General features: G+C 42.1%; 2 protein-coding genes across 5 annotated transcripts in view; one reads left to right on the forward strand and one right to left on the reverse strand.

Annotated features, from left to right (window-relative positions):
- Nucleotides 1-24,554, forward strand: part of LOC140065136 (uncharacterized) — a 68,651-nt gene that overhangs the window by 32,785 nt on the left and 11,312 nt on the right. The window contains exons 1-2 of one of the 4 annotated variants that reach the window (XM_072112671.1): nucleotides 5,743-5,777; nucleotides 7,332-7,400. The exons of 2 other annotated variants lie outside the window; for them this stretch is intronic. The gene's annotated coding sequence lies outside the window, so the exon portion shown is untranslated. Of the gene's footprint in view, nucleotides 1-5,742; nucleotides 5,778-7,331; nucleotides 7,401-23,194; nucleotides 23,292-24,554 lie in introns of those variants that run through there. One more of the 4 variants, XM_072112672.1, reaches the window with a different exon arrangement.
- Nucleotides 17,914-22,832, reverse strand: LOC140065148 (uncharacterized). The gene is made up of 2 exons (XM_072112689.1): nucleotides 21,890-22,832; nucleotides 17,914-18,577 (listed from the first exon to the last, which is right to left on the reverse strand). The coding sequence occupies exons 1-2, from the start codon at nucleotides 22,533-22,535 to the stop codon at nucleotides 17,991-17,993; spliced, it is 1,233 nt and encodes a 410-aa protein (XP_071968790.1). The 5' UTR covers nucleotides 22,536-22,832; the 3' UTR covers nucleotides 17,914-17,990.

Consider the following 24,554-nt stretch of genomic DNA (forward strand, 5'->3'; position numbering starts at 1 on the left):
CACACTGTATATATGGCTGATAAATCTTATATGGGGGTATTATTACCTAACACACTGTAGACATGGCTGATAAATCTTATATGGGGATATTATTACCTCACACACTGTATATATGACTGATAAATCTTATATGGGGGTATTATTACCTCACACACTGTATATATGGCTGATAAATCTTATATAGGGATATTATTACCTTACACACTGTAGACATGGCTGATAAATCTTATATGGGGGTATTATTACCTCACACACTGTATATATGGCTGATAAATCTAATATGGGGGTATTATTACCTCACACACTGTATATATGGCTGATAAATCTTATATGGGGGTATTATTACCTAACACACTGTAGACATGGCTGATAAATCTTATATGGAGGTATTATTACCTCACACACTGTAGACATGGCTGATAAATCTTATATGGGGATATTATTACCTCACACACTGTATATATGGCTGATAAATCTTATATGGAGATATTATTACCTCACACACTGTAGACATGGCTGATAAATCTTATATGGGGGTATTATTATCTCACACACTGTATATATGGCTGATAAATCTTATATGGGGATATTATTACCTCACACACTGTATATATGGCTGATAAATCTTATATGGGGGTATTATTACCTCACACACTGTATATATGGCTGATAAATCTTATATGGGGGTATTATTACATCACACACTGTATATATGGCTGATAAATCTTATATGGGGATATTATTACCTCACACACTGTATATATGGCTGATAAATCTTATATGGAGGTATTATTACCTCACACACTGTAGACATTTCTGATAAATCTTATATGGGGATATTATTACCTCACACACTGTATATATGGCTGATAAATCTTATATGGGGATATTATTACCTCACACAATGTATATATGGATGATAAATCTTATATGGGGGTATTATTATCTCACACACTGTATATATGGCTGATAAATCTTATATGGGGATATTATTACCATACACACTGTAGACATGGCTGATAAATCTTATATGGGGATATTATTACCTTACACACAGTATATATGGCTGATAAATCTTATATGGGGGTATTATTACCTCACATATTGTATATGTGGCTGATAAATCTTATATGGGAATATTATTACCTCACACACAGTATATATGGCTGATAGATCATATATGGGGGTATTATTACCTCACACACTGTATATATGGCTGATAAATCTTATATGGAGGTATTATTACCTCACACACTGTAGACATTTCTGATAAATCTTATATGGGGATATTATTACCTCACACACTGTATATATGGCTGATAAATCTTATATGGGGATATTATTACCTCACACAATGTATATATGGATGATAAATCTTATATGGGGGTATTATTATCTCACACACTGTATATATGGCTGATAAATCTTATATGGGGATATTATTACCATACACACTGTAGACATGGCTGATAAATCTTATATGGGGATATTATTACCTTACACACAGTATATATGGCTGATAAATCTTATATGGGGGTATTATTACCTCACATATTGTATATGTGGCTGATAAATCTTATATGGGAATATTATTACCTCACACACAGTATATATGGCTGATAGATCATATATGGGGGTATTATTACCTCACACACTGTATATATGGCTGATAAATCTTATATGGGGGTATTATTACCTCACACACTGTAGACATGGCTGATAAATCTTATATGGGGATATTATTACCTCACACACTGTATATATGGCTGATAAATCTTATATGGAGATATTATTACATCACACACTGTAGACATGGCTGTTAAATCTTATATGGGGATATTATTACCTCACACACTGTGTATATGGCTGATAAATCTTATATGGGGATATTATTACATCACACACTGTATATATGGCTGATAAATCTTATATGGGGGTATTATTACCTCACACACTGTATATATGGCTGATAAATCTTATATGGGGATATTATTACCTCACACACTGTAGATATGGCTGATAAATCTTATATAGGGATATTATTACCTCACACACTGTAGACATAGCTGATAAATCTTATATGGGGATATTATTACCTCACACACTGTATATATGGCTGATAAATCTTATATGGGGATATTATTACCTCACAAACTGTATATATGGCTGATAAATCGTATATGGGGGTATTATTACCTCACACACTGTATATATGGCTGATAAATCTTATATGGGGATATTATTACCTCACAAACTGTATATATGGCTGATAAATCTTATATGGGGATATTATTAACTCACACACTGTAGATATGGCTGATAAATCTTATATGGGGGTATTATTACCTCACACACACAGTATATATGGCTGATAAATCTTATATGGGGGTATTATTACCTCACACACTGTATATATGGCTGATAAATCTTATATGGGGGTATTATTACCTAACACACTGTAGACATGGCTGATAAATCTTATATGGGGATATTATTACCTCACACACTGTATATATGGCTGATAAATCTTATATGGGGGTATTATTACCTAACACACTGTAGACATGGCTGATAAATCTTATATGGGGATATTATTACCTCACACACTGTATATATGACTGATAAATCTTATATGGGGGTATTATTACCTCACACACTGTATATATGGCTGATAAATTTCATATGGAGATATTATTACATCACACACTGTAGACATGGCTGATAAATCTTATATGGGGATATTATTACCTCACACACTGTATATATGGCTGATAAATCTTATATAGGGATATTATTACCTTACACACTGTAGACATGGCTGATAAATCTTATATGGGGATATTATTACCTCACACACTGTATATATGGCTGATAAATCTTATATGGAGATATTATTACCTCACACACTGTAGACATGGCTGATAAATCTTATATGGGGGTATTATTATCTCACACACTGTATATATGGCTGATAAATCTTATATGGGGATATTATTACATCACACACTGTATATATGGCTGATAAATCTTATATGGAGATATTATTACCTCACACACTGTATATATGGCTGATAAATCTTATATGGGGGTATTATTACCTCACACACTGTATATATGGCTGATAAATCTTATATGGGGATATTATTACCTCACAAACTGTATATATGGCTGATAAATCGTATATGGGGGTATTATTACCTCACACACTGTATATATGGCTGATAAATCTTATATGGGGATATTATTACCTCATAAACTGTATATATGGCTGATAAATCTTATATGGGGATATTATTACCTCACACACTGTAGATATGGCTGATAAATCTTATATGGGGGTATTATTACCTCACACACACAGTATATATGGCTGATAAATCTTATATGGGGGTATTATTACCTCACACACTGTATATATGGCTGATAAATCTTATATGGGGGTATTATTACCTCACACACTGTATATATGGCTGATAAATTTCATATGGAGATATTATTACATCACACACTGTAGACATGGCTGATAAATCTTATATGGGGATATTATTACCTCACACACTGTATACATGGCTGATAAATCTTATATAGGGATATTATTACCTTACACACTGTAGACATGGCTGATAAATCTTATATGGGGGTATTATTACCTCACACACTGTATATATGGCTGATAAATTTCATATGGAGATATTATTACCTCACACACTGTATACATGGCTGATAAATCTTATATAGGGATATTATTACCTTACACACTGTAGACATGGCTGATAAATCTTATATGGGGATATTATTACCTCACACACTGTATACATGGCTGATAAATCTTATATAGGGATATTATTACCTTACACACTGTAGACATGGCTGATAAATCTTATATGGGGGTATTATTACCTCACACACTGTATATATGGCTGATAAATCTTATATGGGGGTATTATTACCTCACACACTGTATATATGGCTGATAAATCTTATATGGTGATATTATTACATCACACACTGTATATATGGCTGATGAATCTTATATGGGGGTATTATTACCTAACACACTGTAGACATGGCTGATAAATCTTATATGGGGATATTATTACCTCACACACTGTATATATGGCTGATTAATCTTATATGGGGGTATTATTACCTCACACACTGTAGACATGGCTGATAAATCTTATATGGGGATATTATTACCTCACACACTGTAGACATGGCTGATAAATCTTATATAGGGATATTATTACCTTACACACTGTAGACATGGCTGATAAATCTTATATGGGGGTATTATTACCTCACACACTGTATATATGGCTGATAAATCTTATATGGGGATATTATTACATCAAACACTGTATATATGGCTGATAAATCTTATATGGGGAAATTATTACCTCACACACAGTATATATGGCTGATAAATCTTATATGGGGGTATTATTACCTCATAGACTGTATATATGGCTGATAAATCTTATATGGGGGTATTATTACCTCACACACTGTATATATGGCTGATAAATCGTATATGGGGATATTATTACCTCACACACTGTATATATGGATGATAAATCTTATATGGGGGTATTATTACCTCACACACTGTATATATGGCTGATAAATCGTATATGGGGATATTATTACCTTACACACAGTATATATGGCTGGTAAATCTTATATGGGGATATTATTACCTCACACACAGTATATATGGCTGATAAATCTTATATGGGGATATTATTACCTCACAGACTGTATATATGGCTGATAAATCTTATATGGGGGTATTATTACCTCACAGACTGTATATATGGCTGATAAATCTTATATGGGGGTATTATTACATCACACACTGTAAATATGGCTGATAAATCTTATATGGGGGTATTATTACCTCACACACTGTAAATATGGCTTATAAATCTTATATGGGGGTATTATTACCTCACACACTGTATATATGGCTTATAAATCTTATATGGGGTTATTATTACCTCACACAGGGCCGCTTCTGCCATGAGGCGAGGTGAAGTCCCTGCCTCAGGCAGCAGATAGCGGACCCCATTTAAGAGCGGCATTTTGCAGCTGGTAGCACGGACTTGCCAATGGCTGGCAGGTCCGTGCCACCTGTAAACTAAACTACTGTAACAACTGTAATTTATAGGCACAGCGGTGCCGACCTGTGTCCCTTCACAGAGCGGCTGCTGGCTGGAGAAGACGAGGGAGCTGCGTGGGAGCACTGAATGGTGAGTACAGTAGGGGGATCGCTAGAACATCCTCTCATCACGATGTGTATCCTCAGGACACAGATCGTGATGAGACCATGTGTAGTCACTGCTTTCCCCAGCAGTTGTTTCACCCTCCTGGAGTATAAGGCCGGCGCCACACAGGGCGCTTTGTCTGCGCTTGCAAACGCAGACAAAGTCGCGCCCACCGGGGCGGGCCTCGGCCCGATCGCATTGGCGTTTCTATGGAAACACCTGCGATCGGGAACGAGCCGCCCGGTGTTTTGCGTTAATTTAACGCGAAACACCGGCGGCTCGTTCCCGATCGCAGGCGTTTCCATAGAAACGCCGATGCGATCGGGCCGAGGCCCGCCCCGGTGGGCGCGACTTTGTCTGCGTTTGCGTTTGCAAGCGCAGACAAAGCGCCCTGTGTGGCGCCGGCCTAAGACTCCCGGAGGCTGAAGGCTGAAGGACCTTTGGTGATGTCATGGTCACATGACCTGCCGGGGAAAGCAGTGACCACACAGCGAGAGCTGCATCTGTGAGGTGAGGGGGGAGACATGACAGGGGAGGGGGAGAACATGGGGGGCTGTGTGAGCACATTACTTACTGGGGGGCTGTGTGTGAGGCACATTACTTACTGGGGGGCTGTGTGTGAGGCACATTACTTACTGGGGGGGCTGTGTGTGGGCACATTACTTACTGGGGGGCTGTGTGTGAGGCACATTACTTACTGGGGGGGCTGTGTGTGAGGCACATTACTTACTGGGGGGGCTGTGTGTGAGGCACATTACTTACTGGGGGGCTGTGTGTGGGCACATTACTTACTGGGGGGCTGTGTGTGGGCACATTACTTACTGGGGGGGCTGTGTGAGGCACATTACTTACTGGGGGGCTGTGTGTGAGGCACATTACTTACTGGGGGGCTGTGTGAGGCACATTACTTACTGGGGGGGCTGTGTGGGCACATTACTTACTGGGGGGGCTGTGTGAGGACATCACTGGGGGGGCTGTGTGGGCACATTACTTACTGGGGGTCTGTGTGGGCACATTACTTACTGGGGGGCTGTGTGAGGCACATTACTAACTGGGGGCTGTGTGGGGCACATTACTTACTGGGGGCTGTGTGTGAGGCACATTACTTACTGGGGGGGCTGTGTGTGAGGCACATTACTTACTGGGGGGGCTGTGTGTGGGGCACATTACTTACTGGGGGGGCTGTGTGAGGACATCACTGGGGGGTCTGTGTGGGCACATTACTTACTGGGGGTCTGTGTAGGCACATTACTAACTGGGGGGCTGTGTGGGGCACATTACTTACTGGGGGCTTTGTGTGAGGCACATTACTTACTGGGGGGGCTGTGTGTGAGGCACATTACTTACTGGGGGGCTGTGTGTGGGGCACATTACTTACTGGGGGGGCTGTGTGTGAGGCACATTACTTACTGGGGGGGCTGTGTGTGAGGCACATTACTAACTGGGGGGCTGTGTGTGAGGCACATTACTAACTGGGGGGCTGTGTGTGAGGCACATTACTTACTGGGGGGCTGTGTGTGAGGCACATTACTTACTGGGGGGGGCTGTGTGAGGCACATTACTAACTGGGGGGCTGTGTGTGAGGCACGTTACTAACTGGGGGGCTGTGTGTGAGGCACATTACTTACTGGGGGGGCTGGGGACGAGGCACATTACTTACTGGGGGGGCTGGGGACGAGGCACATTACTTACTGGGGGGGCTGGGGACAAGGCACATTACTTACTGGGGGGGCTGTGTGTGAGGCACATTACTTACTGGGGGGGCTGGGGACGAGGCACATTACTTACTGGGGGGGCTGGGGATGAGGCTGTGTATACGGGGGGTGGGTTGGGGGGGTGGCAGTTCAATATAGGGGGAGCCTAAATGAGGGCACCTAATTTAATTACTATATATGCTCTAATTTGGGTGACTAAAGGATGTTGGGAATAGTTTGTTCAGTCATGTTGTGAGGATAATATATATTGGAATCACAATCTATTATACTGTAAGTGACTGTGGTATTTTTAGGGGCGCCATGGGGAGTTGTGCTGCATGGAGTTGAAGACATTTCTTTGTGATTTCAGAGGAAAACCAAGGCCAGAAGAAAGCGTAAAGAAGTACCCTTCAGCATGGAGTAGATGGTCACCTATAAGGTACTAGAGGTCACTAATATCTGTGTCTAATGACTACTAGTGTGTAAGGTATCGTCACCAGGGGCACGCGCGTGCGGCGGGAGGGGGAGGCAGCATTTTCAAATTTCGCCTCAGGCAGCAAAAAGGCTAGAATCGGCCCTGACCTCACACACTGGGGGACATTTACTATGGTGTTTCCGCCAGTTTTGTGGCGCTCTCACCACATGTTCTGCTCTCAGACCTATTTATTAGCTGTCGGGGACAGAAAAAATGACTTTTTCCGTCTGCTCCGACTCTTCTCCGAAAAGGGGCGTGGCTTTGGCGGAGTGGAAACTCAGACAGAATTACTATGTGTCACAGCCATTTTTGGGCGCTGTAAACTGGCGGAAAGTAGACCAAAAGAAAACTGGTCTAGCAGAGACTGTTGGACACATTTCTGGTGCTCGGGACAGATTTTGGTCCCAGGGACAGAAAATGGTCTCGGGGACAGAAAATGGTCTCGGCGCCAGAAATGTCTCTGCACAGCTCTACAATATTAAATGTGCATCTTCTTTCCCAGAGCAGGTCGGTAACAAAGCCAATGCAGACACCGACACTTTAAGTAAATGTCCCCCACTGTATATATGGCTGATAAATCTTATATGGGGGTATTATTACCTCACACACTGTATATATGGCTGATACATCTTATATGGGGATATTATTACCTCACACACTGTATATATGGCTGATAAATCTTAAATGGGGGTATTATTACCTCACACACTGTATATATGGCTGATAAATCTTATATGGGGATATTATTACCTTACACATTGTAGACATGGCTGATAAATCTTATATGGAGATATTATTACCTCACACACTGTATATATGGCTGATAAATCTTATATGGGGATATTATTACCTCACACACTGGGGGACATTTACTTACAGTGTCGGTGTCTGCATTGGCTTTGTTACCGACCTGCTCTCGGTAAGAAGACACACATTTAATATTGTGTAGCTGTGCAGATAAATTTCTGGCGCCGAGACCATTTTCTGTCCCTGGGACTAAAATCTGTCCCGAGAACCAGAAATGTGTCCAACAGTCAGAGAACAGGCAACAGTGCAATAGCACTGTTTTGTGTCCCTGCTAGACCAAATTTCTTTTGGTCTACTTTACGCCAGTTTACAGCGTCCAAAAATGGCTGTGACACATATTAATTGTGTCTGAGTTTCCACTGCGCCAAAGCCACGCCCCTTTTCAGAGAAGAGTCGGAGCAGGCGGAAAAAGTCATTTTTTCTGTCCCCGACAGCTAATAAATAGGTAGGAGATCAGAAGATGCGGTGAAAGCGCCACAAAACTGGCGGAAACACCATAGTAAATGTCCCCCATTGTGTCTGAGTTTCCACTCCGCCAAAGCCACGCCCCTTTTCGGAGAAGAGTCGGAGCAGACGGAAAAAGGCATTTTTTCTGTCCCCGACAGCTAATAAATAGGTCGGAGAGCAGAACATGTGGTGAGAGCGCCACAAAACTGGCGGAAACGCCATAGTAAATGTCCCCCACTGTATATATGGCTGATAAATCTTATATGGGGGTATTATTACATCACACACTGTATATATGGCTGATAAATCTTATATGGAGATATTATTACCTCACACACTGTATATATGGCTGATAAATCTTATAGGGGGTATTATTACCTCACACACTGTATATATGGCTGATAAATCTTATATGGGGGTATTATTACCTCACACACTGTATATATGGCTGATAAATCTTATATGGGGGTATTATTACCTCACACACTGTATATATGGCTGATAAATCTTATATGGGGGTATTATTACCTCACACACTGTAGACATGGCTGATAAATCTTATATAGGGATATTATTACCTCACACACTGTAGACATGGCTGATAAATCTTATATAGGGATATTATTACCTCACACACTGTATATATGGCTGATAAATCTTATATGGGGGTATTATTACCTCACACACTATAGATATGGCTGATAAATCTTATATAGGGATATTATTACCTCACACACTGTAGACATGGCTGATAAATCTTATATGGGGGTATTATTAGCTCACACACTGTAGACATGGCTGATAAATATTATATGGGGGTATTATTACCTCACACACTGTATATATGGCTGATAAATCTTATATGGGGTATTATTACCTCACACACTGTATATATGGCTGATAAATATTATATGGGGGTATTATTACCTCACACACTGTATATATGGCTGATAAATATTATATGGGGGTATTATTACCTCACACACTGTATATATGGCTGATAAATCTTATATGGGGTATTATTACCTCACACACAGTATATATGGCTGATAAATCTTATATGGGGGTATCACACTGTATATATGGCTGATAAATCTTATATGGGGGTATTATTACCTCACACACTGTACATATGGCTGATAAATCTTATATGGGATATTATTACCTCACACACTGTAGACATGGCTGATAAATCTTATATGGGGGTATTATTACCTCACACACTGTATATATGGCTGATAAATCTTATATGGGGTATTATTACCTCACACACTGTATATATGGCTGATAAATCTTATATGGGGATATTATTACCTCACACACTGTAGACATGGCTGATAAATCTTATATGGGGGTATTATTACCTCACACACTGTATATACGGCTGATAAATCTTATATGGGGATATTATTACCCCACACACTATAGACATGGCTGATAAATCTTATATGGGGGTATTATTACCTCACACACTGTATTATGGCTGATAAATCTTATATGGGGGTATTATTACCTCACACACTGTATATATGGCTGATAAATCTTATATGGGGATATTATTACCTCACACACTGTATATATGGCTGATAAATCTTATATGGGGGTATTATTACCTCACACTGTATATATGGCTGATAAATCTTATATGGGGGTATTATTACATCACACACTGTATATATGGCTGATAAATCTTATATGGAGATATTATTACCTCACACACTGTATATATGGCTGATAAATCTTATAGGGGGTATTATTACCTCACACACTGTATATATGGCTGATAAATCTTATATGGGGGTATTATTACCTCACACACTGTATATATGGCTGATAAATCTTATATGGGGGTATTATTACCTCACACACTGTATATATGGCTGATAAATCTTATATGGGGGTATTATTACCTCACACACTGTATATATGGCTGATAAATCTTATGGAGGAAATTTGCTTACCGAAATTTCCATTTCTTTTAGTCCGTGAGGCAGCACACATATGGGATTTATCCCCTCGGTACAACTCAGAAGAGAGCAGGTAACAAGCAGTAGTAGACAATTAACAATTAGTGTCTTGGCTGACTCCCTCTATATAAGGCCGGAGCACACACACAACCCTTGTATGGTATATAGCAATAACGTTTCATCATCTAAGGGTGGGAAAGTTGTGCTGCCTCACGGACTAAAAGAAATGGAAATTTCGGTAAGCAAATTTCCTCCTTCTTTTTCGTCCGTTCGGCAGCACACATATGGGACGTAGCAAGCAGTACTTATGGGGAGGGATCTTAGTCGCCTGCTGAAGCACCGCCTTGTGTAAGACTGAAGCCCCAGGAGGCAGAGAAGTCCATCCTGCAGAGATCTATAGACGAGGATGGAGAGGACCACGTGGCTGCTCTGTAGAAGTGATAGACGTGACAGAGCTCAGCTAAAGAAGCTGATGTAGACTCGGCTCTCAGCTGGTCTGGAGCTTCATGACCAAAGAGACTCAACAGCATCTCATGGAGTCAATGATCCATGTGGACAATTTGCCCCCTTATAAAAAATATTTGAAAATGTATTGTTTAAAAGAATTGTTCTGAAGACTGTAGAAATGGTTGGATGAAGGCTGAGCAGGAAAGTAACATGATGCTTTCTGGTAGGAATCCTTGAAGGACATTGCTTGGAGTTCTGCAGTCCTCCTGGACGATGTCGTGGCCATCAAGCATGAACATGATAGGCTGCTTTTGAGGATTCTTCTGGCCTTAGGCTTTTAGTGCAGCCAGAAGATATATCCTTTGTGAGTAGGCGCCCTGGACCTCCACTCGGCACTGGCCGGGATGTGTCATGTGACGTCACATGTCTTCATGCAGGAAGAAGATAGGACGGCCCGCTGCCTGCTCACACAGGTGGAGCCGGGAGCCGCAGACTTAGGGACGGGCAGCCCCCTCAGCATTGCACCTGCAGCAGCTATGGTCAATAGGGCCAGGCCCGCCTAGGTACACGACGTGCATAATTTATGATTCGGTCGTGGGTCCTGGGCTGACCATTAGCATCACTGCTACGGTTGGTACAACAATAGTAACGCCACAGTAATTTGCCATAAATTATTGGGACTGGTTCCTTCACTTCAGATATGGGCTTTGCTCATTGCTCCACATCTATGGTGACAGACATTTGGCCAGTGCTCTTGTCACTCACTAACTTTTGTTAGCTGAAGTCAGGGGAAATATTTCCAAAAATACATTTCTAGACTTTCATTACTCTTCTTCAAATTTGAAGTTGAAGATTCAGAAGTTCCATGGAAATAACCAGCCCTCCAGGTATGGAACCTTTAAGGACATGACTGGCAATGCAGTGGGCTGGAGTCTATCCCGATGTTCTCCCGATGTGGAGGCAGGATATGAATATGAAGATCTGATAGGACAGTTGATGCCGCGCAGTGATACCTCTGAGGCAGAGATACACAACTAGCAGATTGCTGGTCAGGACCTCTCAGGTGGGAATGTTACAGAGTCTATACTTGATGTATTGTAGAGGACACCAGGCGTCTGATAAAAACTTTGGCCAATCTGAAGCAAAGGACCTCCTTCTTATTGTTGATATTCCACCAGGCCAGATGCACTAACTCCCATGGTTTTGAGTTAAGTGGCTTTTTACCTACTCATGGAAGGTGTTGCCTGTGTCTGAACCGACCCTGTGTAACAAGTGATGGAACAACAAACTCTTCCTGCTCTTCCTGGATTTTTGAGTCTTTAGATCTTGAAAATTCAAATAATCCTTTTGGTGGAGCGTCCTTACTCCAGAGCTTTGTCCATACAGCTCTTCTTGCCACGACCAAAGCAACCAGGACTTAAGAGGAATCCTTAATGCTGGTAATAGAAGCATCAGATAGCTATTGTGACAGGTCACATGGCCAGTGGTGGCACAGAGTAGGATTTCATCCCTTGGTCACTGGACCTCTAATGCCGTTATCAGGTGTGGTCCATCCACGCTGAGAATATATAGACAGGACTGGGTGAGTAGGGAAGACGTCATCATCAGTGACTGGAGAGTAGAATCATCCTTTCCCTGTTGTTTCCCTTCAGGATCTTTAGTGGATTCCACTGGTGGTTACATTCTCCTTCCTCAGAAGGAAGATCTGGTCTGGGGCATCAGATCTAATCTCTGAGATTTAATATTCCTATAGACAAGAATCTGCAATAGAGAATGATGTCTGGAGATCTAGAAGAAAAGGAGATGATCCATGATAGGAAGGCTTGGGCCTGGGATCTGTGTGGATCTCTGGATCTGTATCCTGGGGTAACACAGGAGAATAGATACAAGACTCATTCTCAATAGGCAATGGGTGAGGACATAACCTCGGCCTAGTTTTCCTCCTCTTTCCACCTCTCATAGGGGTCTGTGACAGCCGCTCAGGAGAGGACGTCTAGTGAAAACACAAAGGACACATTAGTATGAGGTAAAGATGTGTACAGACAGGCCATATGCAGCCGACATCACTGTATGAGGAGTTCTGCCGGGATATGAGAGGATCACTCTCCAATGCCATTCATGTAGAGCAGACTATGGAGAACATACATAGAAGCAGAACTTAGAGATTCTGGTATCAGTCTGCTCTATATCATTATTACAGTATGTCACTATGTATACAGATCATAGATACCTGCACCAGACAGAGGATGTGGGTACAGTGTATAACACACAGGCCATGCTCACTACTTACCGGAGGCCGAGTGCATGCTCATCACATACCAGAGGCCGAGTACATGCTCATCACATACCAGAGGCCGAGTACATGCTCATCACATACCGGAGGCCGAGTACATGCTCATCACATACCAGAGGCCGAGTACATGTTCATCACATACCAGAGGCCGAGTACATGCTCATTACTTACCGGAGGCCGAGTGCATGCTCATCACATACCAGAGGCCGAGTACATGCTCATCACATACCAGAGGCTGAGTACATGCTCATTACTTACCGGAGGCTGAGTGCATGCTCATCACATACCAGAGGCCGAGTACATGTTCATCACATACCAGAGGCCGAGTACATGCTCATTACTTACCGGAGGCCGAGTGCATGCTCATCACATACCAGAGGCCGAGTACATGTTCATCACATACCAGAGGCTTATTACATACTGGAGGTCTAGTCCAGAGAAAATGGTTAGTACATTCAGTGTAAAGATCACAGATTATACACATGAAATACCGGTAAGATAATTCTAAGTCAGGCAGAGCTCACAGACTCTGCATATAAACCCTGGAGTCAGGGCGCAGGAGTGACTAGAAATGCAATAAAGATCTATGCATTTAGCAAGATAGACATTATACCTGAGCATTCAGCAATGATACATAGGAGACATTAGACCTGAGCATTGAGCAGGTAGACATTATACCAATGCATTTAGCAGGGATACATAGGAGACCTGAGCATTGAGCAGGTAGATATTATACCAATGCATTTAGCAGGGATACATAGGAGACCTGATCATTCAGCAGGTAGACATTATACCAATGCATTTAGCAGGGATACATAGGAGACCTGATCATTCAGCAGGTAGACATTATACCAATGCATTTAGCAGGGATACATAGGAGACCTGATCATTCAGCAGGTAGACATTATACCAATGCATTTAGCAGGGATACATAGGAGACCTGAGCATTCAGCAGGTAGACATTATACCAATGCATTCAGCAGCAATACATAGGAGCATTCCTCTTACCTTGTCTTGCAGAGGGCAGAGGTTATCTGGCAGCTGAGACCTGCTGTGAGGTTGCATGATATGACTGCAACAGGTGAATGCAATTTGAAAATGCACCAATACATAGCAATATCCCAGGAGCTGACAATCTATATCCCAGGAGCTGACAGTCTATATCCCAGGAGCTGACAGTCTATATCCCAGGAGCTCACAGTCTATATCCCAGGAGCTCACAGTCTATATCCCAGGAGCTCACAGTCTATTTCCCAGGAGCTCACAATCTATATCCCAGGAGCTGACACGTAATGCTCCCTGTACTGCAAGTGATAGCAGGACATGCAGAAATCTCTGTACAACATGTGGTAACCGTGTAAATACTGTACAATATGCAGACATCTCCAGCAGGAGAAAACAGGTTAAAAAACCGTATAACATATCACAGGAGGATGAGAGACAGCGGCCGGTATACAGCCTGGATATACTCACTATATACTCACTGGATATCACTGTATACTCACTGGATATCACTCACAATGTGCTGCCTCCAACCAGATGAACAAATGGTTAATACCAGGAGCAGCGCTGGGCTGCGGCCTATGCAGGAGCCATAGTGAGGCATACAGGGTTAATGAACCACAAGGCCCAGCAGGTAGGAGATACTAGCAGTGATCTCATGTGTCAGTGATGTGTGGTAGATACTCAGCACAGTCTGTATTATTACCCCTGTAAGGACAGGATAGCTGTACGGGCTCTTACCTGGGCTGCGGCCTATGCAGGAGGGGATCCAGGCGTCCAATGGTGAGGCACGCAGGATGATGAACCACAAGGCCCAGCAGGTAGGAGATGCAGGAGCGATCTCATGTGTCAGTGATGTGTAGTAGATACACAACAGTCTAAGCCAGCGATGGCGAACCTATGGCACGCGTGCCACAGACGGCACGCAAAGCCGTTTCTGTTGGCACGCGTACCGTCGCCAGTAAGCCTCTGCCCGCAAAAATTTGGTCTATGCGAGCGGCGGAACTACGCGCCGCTCCATAGACAGAACCGCAGAGTTTTTGCGCATGCGCGGTAATTTGGGAAGCGCTGAAAGTTTCAGTCGCTCCCATAGAAACCGCGCATGCGCATTAATTATCCCGGGCCGCTCCGCTCTGCTCTGCTCCCTCCCTGTCCGCTCTACTCTGTCCCGGTCCGCTCCGCACTGCTTTGCTCCCTCTGTCCCGTTCCGTAGCCCCCCTCTCCTCCGCTCCGTAGCCCCCATCTCCTCCGCTCCGTAGCCCCCCTCTCCTCCGCTCCGTAGCCCCCCTCTCCTCCGCTCCGTGGCCCCCCTCTCCTCCCTCCGTAGCCCCCCTCTCCTCCGCTCCAGATGGGAGTGGAGAATGCATACAGCGTAACCTGCATGCATTCCTGGAGAACCTTCCTGTAGAATAAAAGAAAACAAAGTAAGTTTATCTGTGTATATGTATGTAATATGTATATGTATGTGTATATGTATGTAATATGTATATGTATGTAATGAGTATATGTATGTGTATATGTATGTAATGTGTATATGTATGTGTATATGTATGTAATGTGTATATGTATGTGATGTGCATATGTGGGTGTATTTGTATGTGATGTGCATATGTAGGTGTTTATATGTGTATACATATATATATATATAATATATATATATATATTCTGTATGTATTTTATACTACATGGCGATAAGCTGTATGCATTTTATACTACTTGGCGGCATTCTGTATGCATTTTATACTACTTGGCGGTATTCTGTATGCATTTTATACTACTTGGCGGCATTCTGTATGCATTTTATACTACTTGGCGGCATTCTGTATGCATTTTATACTACTTGGCGGCATTCTGTATGCATTTATACTACATGGCGGCATTCTGTATGCATTTTATACTACATGGCGGCATTCTGTATGCATTTTATACTACATGGCGGCATTCTGTATGCATTTTATACTACATGGCGACAAGCTGTATGCATTTTATACTACATGGCGACAAGCTTTATGCATTTTATACTACATGGCGACAAGCTGTATGCATTTTATACTATATTACGTATATGGGGGGGGGCGTCTCTCTATGGCTCGTTTTCTCAATTAAAACCTTGTTATTCTAGTTAAATTTTTGTGTTGGCACTTCACTTCAAGTCAGAAGGGTTTGGGTTGCATTTTGGGCACTCGGCCTCTAAAAGGTTCGCCATCACTGGTCTAAGCCATTAGCTCTGTAGGGCAGGATAGCTGTACAGGCTCTTACCTGGGCTGCGGCCTATGCAGGAGGGGATCCAGGCGTCTGCTGGTGAGGCACGCAGGGTGATGAACCACAAGGCCCAGCAGGTGGGAAATGCAGGAGCGATCTCATGTGCCAGGTACATGGTGGCCGATGTAGACCACTCAGCTATTACCCCTGTAAAGACAGGATAGCTGTACAGGCTCCTCCAGGCCAGAGACCAGCAGTGCTATGGTATACAGCCTGGGCTGCGGCCTATGCAGGATGGGATCCAGGCATCTGCTGGTGAGGCACGCAGGGTGATGAACCACAAGGCCCAGCAGGTAGGAGATGCAGGAGCGATCTCATGCCGGGTACATGGTGGTAGATACACACCACAACCTCAGCTATTGCCCCTGTAAAGACATGGTAGCACAAATCCCATTCCCGCAATAAATAAAACTTAATAACCAAAACTGTAAACAAAAGACACCAGACAATGATTATGTGGAATAAAAAGGCCGCGATGCTTTATTATGGGGTAACCAAAATGAGATAAATATTTAAATTAAACATCAAATTTTATTCATAATAAAACAGAATAATTCAAACACATAACTAAATATATAAAATGTAAAACTAATTCTCCCCAGCCTGAGCTGGGAGACAAACCCCCACTAACAAGCAATCGCGACAATATGAGGAGAAATACATTAAATAAGGGAGGGCTGGGCGGGGCGCTGACACGGCTTCTTCTTGAAAATTCTGACACCAGGACCTTGCTGACAGCCCTCTTTTATTTGTAAGTAGATGCGGCCAGCTGCCAATCAGCTGACCGCCAACATTTCTTTACCTGGTTACAACTATTCCATTGACCCAGCTGTTCACCAATGAACAGCTGGCCTTACCTGCAGCGAATCAGCTCGCTGCATTATTTTCATAACAATTCCTGTCAGGAGAAAAGCGGGAAAACTTGACAGAAAGTTATCACACAAAAACACATTTTAACCCTTTACCTGCTTAACTGAATAGTATGGCTCACCAACACCACAGAATATGCTAAGGGATTGTGCCACCATGTATCCCCTTCCTTACAATTCAGGGGCCCCTTGTCATGGTAGCACAAATCCCATTCCCGCAATAAATAAAACTTAATAACCAAAACTGTAAACAAAAGACACCAGACAATGATTATGTGGAATAAAAAGGCCGCGATGCTTTATTATGGGGTAACCAAAATGAGATAAATATTTAAATTAAACATCAAATTTTATTAATAATAAAACAGAATAATTCAAACACATAACTAAATATATAAAATGTAAAACTAATTCTCCCCAGCCTGAGCTGGGAGACAAACCCCCACAAGGCCTAGCCGAACTAGGCAAGGCCCCCCCCATAGCACCGCAGCCAATGCTCTAACGCATTCTGCAAACCTAAATTGAATATATCCAACCCCACCTCCGATAAATGCACCGAATCAGATCTATACAAACCTTCAACAAAACCTTCTAGGTCCACATGCCTATAAGAAAACCCCCCTATACAAGGTAAATATTTTTGCATCCTCCTATTAATTCTTTTCCTAATCTTGTCCATAAAATCCCATTCCCCCCGCCATAAAAGGCGTGGGATGATTTCAGAGAAAATTAGCACTGTGTCAGGAAGGATACATTTGAGAATTGCTAAATCTTTCTTTAATTCCCATAAGAACTCCAGCGTTCTCACCTTCCCGATATCATTCCCACCCACGTGCAAAATTAAAGCATTGGGGGTAGGCCAAATCCTAACTAAACTTTTTACTTCCTCTATTACCTTCTTCCATTTCATTCCCCTGAACCCAAACCAAAAAACATTTACATGCTCCGGATCGAAGTTCAAATTCTCGGTGTAACAACGACTTCCGGCTCTTTTCTTTGCCCAAAAAATAAACGAGTGGCCAAGAATCCAAATCACTAAAGGGGAACCTAAAAAACAAAATAATTAATTCATAAGCAATAAGTTAGGCCTTACATACAATTTGAAACGGCCCGATTCCCATCTGCCAATCCTTCTTATTACAGCATCACTTAAACCTAAACGCGCAGCCTCTGTCGCTGCTCCAATCCGAAAAGAGTGAGAGGAAATTTTCAAATTATCCAAACCCAACTGACTTAAACACTTTTTCAAAACAGCGTTAAATTGAAAAACCGTCACATGAGATAAATTACCATGTACCAATAATGGGCTATCTACCTTTGGCCTCAAGCAGAGCCATCTTCGTAAATTAAAAATGGGACATAAAAAATCATCACCTAGTCTTGATAGATAAATCCATTTTCCCCTCCCCAATTGGTCAGTTTTACATCTCCTTAATAAAATGGCCACAGAACTCTGCTCCAAGAACACGTCCTCAAACAAAATACCAGAACAAGCCTTTTTGCTCTTGCATACCAGCTCGCTAACCCTCAGGGCTGCAAAGAAAGCTAGAATAAAACCCACCCTAAAAAGCCACGACTCAAATTCATCAAAGCAAACACTAGGTAATGTCCGAATAATCTTGGAAAGCAAATCAATTGAGATCGGACGCCTAATATCCCTCAAACTACCTACCTTCCTATGACCCTTCAGCATCTGCTTAACCGGAAAATAATCCGTAGGGGGCGACCTGCCCGCTAGCTTGAAGAAAAAAGCAATACCTGCCAGCTTCTTAACAATGGAGGCATAGCTTGCACTATTTAGCATTAAATCACATACGAATAAAAGACCCAATGACAACTCATTCTGAAAACAATCAACATGAACAGAATCACAAAATGCTGTCCATTCTCCCCATGCAGCTGAATAACCAGCCCATGTACTCGGAGCTAACGAACTTCTAATTTTTTGAACCATCAGTCCCAAATAATGTTCCAAAGGTGGGGAGGACAAGGAACTCCTTCTGCTTCTGCCTCTGGAACCAGCTGATGGAATCTCTGAAACTGTAATCGAGATAAAGAATCTGCTATCACATTAGAAGCACCTTGAACATATCTCGCTTTTAGCCAGATATTATGCTTTAAACAGCAAAGAACCAAGTGCCTCAACAGCTTGACCACCATATCACACTTAGAAGACAGAGTATTTATTCCAAAAACAACACCTTGATTATCCGTATGTAACATTATTCTCTTATTCGCGAAATAACCACCCCATATAACAATTGATACAACCACTGGAAACAATTCTAACAACACAATATTTTTAACCAACTTATTCTCAACCCAACTGTCTGGCCATTTCTCAGCAGACCACCTACCATTCCAAAAGGCACCATAGCCTACACCTCCTGCTGCATCTGTAAACAGATTTAAAGCTGTGGACACTTCAAAATCCTCCTGCCAACAGCTCCTACCATTAAATTTAGACAGAAATTCCAACCACATAGACAGATCCTTCTTTAAGGATTGTGCTAACCTAATATGAGCTCTCGGGGACTTTACCCCTCTAGTAGCAAAGTAAAGACGGCTATTAAAAACTCTACCCATAGGAATCACCCAAGTGGCAAAATTCAATAGGCCTAACAATGACTGCAATTCTTGCAACAAAACTTTCTTCCTAGACAAAAACAAAACCAACAAAGATCTAATCTTATCTAACTTAACAAGTGGCAATCTAAATTCCATATTTACAGTGTCAATCACAATACCTAAAAACTCTAACTCATAACATGGCCAAACAGTTTTCTCTTCTGCAATTGGCACACCAAATTCTCGCATTAAAACTTGAAAACTTCTCGGTAAATGAGCACATACTGACGAATCTTTGGGACCGATGAACAGAAAATCGTCTAGATAATGCAAAACATCACCCATGCCGACCTCCTGTTCAACCGTCCATTGTAGGAAGGATGAGAAGTCCTCAAAATAATTGCAGGACATTGAGAACCCCATTGGGAGACACATGTCAAAGTAGTATTCATTGTCAAATTGAAAACCCAAAGAATTAAAACCGCAAGGGTGAACAGGCAGTAGTCTAAACGCTGATTTAATATCTGCCTTTGCTAGCAGCGCTCCGCGGCCTTGCTTCCTCAAAATAGCTACAGCATCCTCAAAGGACGCATACACCACTGGTGACAAATCTTTGTCAATCTGATCATTTAATGATCCTTTTTCAGGATACGACAAATGGTGAATCATTCTAAAATCGCCTGGCTCTTTCTTTGGGACAATCCCCAAAGGAGACAACCTAAAATTTTTAAATGGGGGTGCTTTAAAGGGTCCTGCAATCCTTCCCAATTCTAGTTCTTTCCTAATTTTCTCCGCTACCACATCCCTATGCAAATCTATTGATCTCAAATTCTTAACTAAACTACACCCTTGGCCGGTGAATTCAGGAACATAAAAACCTTCTGAAAACCCGTCAATCAAAAAACTAGCTTTCAATTGATTTGGGTACATTTTTAACCATGGAAGCATTTTTTCCAGATTCACCGGCGTCCATGCTTTTGGAAAGCTGTTCCTTGATTGACAATTGCTGTTGCTGTGTTTGATTATTTCTTTTATAGCATCTAGAGACAGGATGAGTACCTGCACAGAATGCGCACTTGTGTTTGTATCTACAGTTTGTCAGCCACTTACAAGATGATTCATTAAAAGCAAAGCAGACACCCTTTCTCATAGAGGTTTGACTGGATGACGCCTGCTTTACAGGAACCGCTCTCTGTGGCAACATTAAATTAATCCATATACCCACATCTTTAACACCCCAACGGACTGATGGGTACACAGCCAACTTTTGTCTGAAAGTTTCGTCATAATTAAACCATGCCATACCGCCAAAATTACGGTACGCATCTAGTATAATTTCCTGATGCTGAAATAGTCCCATCGCAGCTTCAGGAAACTTTTCAGTGAGCACGGCTGAGTATATGCAAAAACCCTGTAGCCAATTAAAAATCGATTTGGACACAGTACGCCTCCTGTCATCATCTAGTTTATCATCTTTTTTCTCGTGCTTAACATGATCCTTGGCAGATGGCAACAGCGACATAATATCGATAAACTCCTTCTTCCAGATGCGCTCTTTAACAGAGGCTGGCAAATGGAAACCTAAAGGAGTCATTTCACATAAGATGGGTTCTTTCAGCGCTGTTTCCACCACACCAGAACCATTATCAATGTTAGGCAATACAGCAGATACAGAAGTAACAGACTGACCCTGTGCCCAAACATTAGCTACAGACTGAGAAGAATTCTGACTACGCATAAATCTTAAAAAAGAATTAAACATTTCAAAGTCATTTGCTGAAGGTATCTCACCACCCGATGAAGCCTCCTGGCCAGGACCAGAGGAAACGGACCGTCTTCTCACCACCGGCTGCTGGTTCGTCGGGACATCCACACTTCTCACATCGTCCCCCTGCTCCTGCTGCGGCACAGCAGAATGCTGTGCCCTACGTTGGTGGTACAGCGGCGCTGTCTCAATCCCATAGGGAGAGACCGCCCCCTGCCGACCACTCACTGACGGTGCCAGCAGATCCCTCCTTTCGGCAGGCTCCTCCCCCTCAGCCACTGCTGAACGGCTCCCGGCTTGTGCGCCACTTGCCTTCTTCTGAGACCGCCCGGACTCTTTTGCGGTGGCGGACCTCTTCCTTCCGACATCCGGAGGCGGGGTATAAGCACACCTGGTCTTCCTGCTCCTCTTCGCCGGAAGTTCCGGCACGGTAACCAGCTCCTCCGCTGTGCGGGCAACGCGCGATGCCCCGGCTGACTCCTCAGTATGCGCCTCCACTCGGCGCCTTCCATCCGGCATCTCCACTTCAATTTCTTCAGGGTCCGACAGCTCCCCCGGTTCAAGCTCTCTTCCTGATGCAGGTAACGCCATTTGTAGACAGCTCCGCAGCCATTCTTCTCCGCCAGCTTCAGATGCTTTCTTCATCATCAGGTCACGAATTAGATCATCCATCCTGATGAGGCGCTGACACGGCTTCTTCTTGAAAATTCTGACACCAGGACCTTGCTGACAGCCCTCTTTTATTTGTAAGTAGATGCGGCCAGCTGCCAATCAGCTGACCGCCAACATTTCTTTACCTGGTTACAACTATTCCATTGACCCAGCTGTTCACCAATGAACAGCTGGCCTTACCTGCAGCGAATCAGCTCGCTGCATTATTTTCATAACAATTCCTGTCAGGAGAAAAGCGGGAAAACTTGACAGAAAGTTATCACACAAAAACACATTTTAACCCTTTACCTGCTTAACTGAATAGTATGGCTCACCAACACCACAGAATATGCTAAGGGATTGTGCCACCATGTATCCCCTTCCTTACAATTCAGGGGCCCCTTGTCAGGATAGCTGTACAGGCTCCTCCGGGACGAGGGACCGCATGCAGCGTATACAGCCCGGGCCGGTCCATCCAAGTGTTCTGTGTAAAGACACAGAGGACCTAGAAAACTTATTATGTAGATAGTTGTTGGGTTTTTTCTCTGTGTAGACACACAGGACCTGAACTCTTCTGTCATACCTACGAGAAAAAGAAATACAAGGGTTGTGTGTGTGCTCCGGTCTTTTATAGGGGGAGTCAGCCAAGACACTAATTGTTAATTGTCTACTACTGCTTGTTAACCTGTTCTCTTCTGAGTTGTACCTAGGGGATAAATCCCATATGTGTGCTGCCGAACGGACGAAAAAGAAATGGCTGATAAATCTTATATGGAGGTATTATCACCTCACACACTGTATATATGGCTGATAAATCTTATATGGGGATAATATTACCTCACACACTGTATATATGGCTGATAAATCTTATATGGAGGTATTATTACCTCACACACTGTATATATGGCTGATAAATCTTATATGGGGATATTATTACCTCACACACTGTATATATGGCTGATAAATCTTATATGGAGGTATTATTACCTCACACACTGTATATATGGCTGATAAATCTTATATGGGGGTATTATTACATCACACACTGTATATATAGCTGATAAATCTTATATGGGGGTATTATTACATCACACACTGTATATATGGCTGATAAATCTTATATGGGGGTATTATTACATCACACACTGTATATATGGCTGATAAATCTTATATGGAGGTATTATTACCTCACACACTGTATATATGGCTGATAAATCTTATATGGGGGTATTATTACCTCACACACTGTTTATATGGCTGATAAATCTTATATGGGGGTATTATTACCTCACACAATGTAGATATGGCTGATGAATATTATATGGGGGTATTATTACCTCACACACTGTATATATGGCTGATAAATCTTATATGGGGATATTATTACCTCACACACTGTATATATGGCTGATAAATCTTATATGGGGGTATTGTTACCTCACACAATGTAGATATGGATGATAAATCTTATATGGAGGTATTATTACATCACACACTGTATATATAGCTGATAAATCTTATATGGGGGTATTATTACCTCACACACTGTATATATGGCTGATAAATCTTATATGGGGGTATTATTACCTCACACAATGTAGATATGGCTGATGAATATTATATGGGGGTATTATTACCTCACACACTGTATATATGGCTGATAAATCTTATATGGGGATATTTTTACCTCACACACTGTATATATGGCTGATAAATCTTATATGGGGGTATTGTTACCTCACACAATGTAGATATGGATGATAAATCTTATATGGAGGTATTATTACATCACACACTGTATATATGGCTGATAAATCTTATATGGGGGTATTATTACATCACACACAGTATATATGGCTGATAAATCTTATATGGGCGTATTATTACATCACACACAGTATATATGGCTGATAAATCTTATATGGGCGTATTATTACATCACACACTGTATATATGGCTGATAAATCTTATATGGGGGTATTATTACATCACACACTGTATATATGGCTGATAAATCTTATATGGGGGTATTATTTCCTC

The sequence above is a fragment of the Engystomops pustulosus genome, chromosome 6 (genome assembly GCF_040894005.1).
Source record: "Engystomops pustulosus chromosome 6, aEngPut4.maternal, whole genome shotgun sequence".
NCBI classification, from domain to species: Eukaryota; Metazoa; Chordata; class Amphibia; order Anura; family Leptodactylidae; genus Engystomops; species Engystomops pustulosus.

Bases quoted from the DNA above. Each gene is read 5' to 3' on its own strand.
- LOC140065148 (XM_072112689.1), bottom strand. From the start codon at position 22,535: ATGGATGATCTAATTCGTGACCTGATGATGAAGAAAGCATCTGAAGCT. The intron at 18,578-21,889 runs GTGAGATACCTT...TTTGTTTTTTAG, and splicing joins CCAGGAGGCTTCATCGGGTG to GTTCCCCTTTAGTGATTTGG.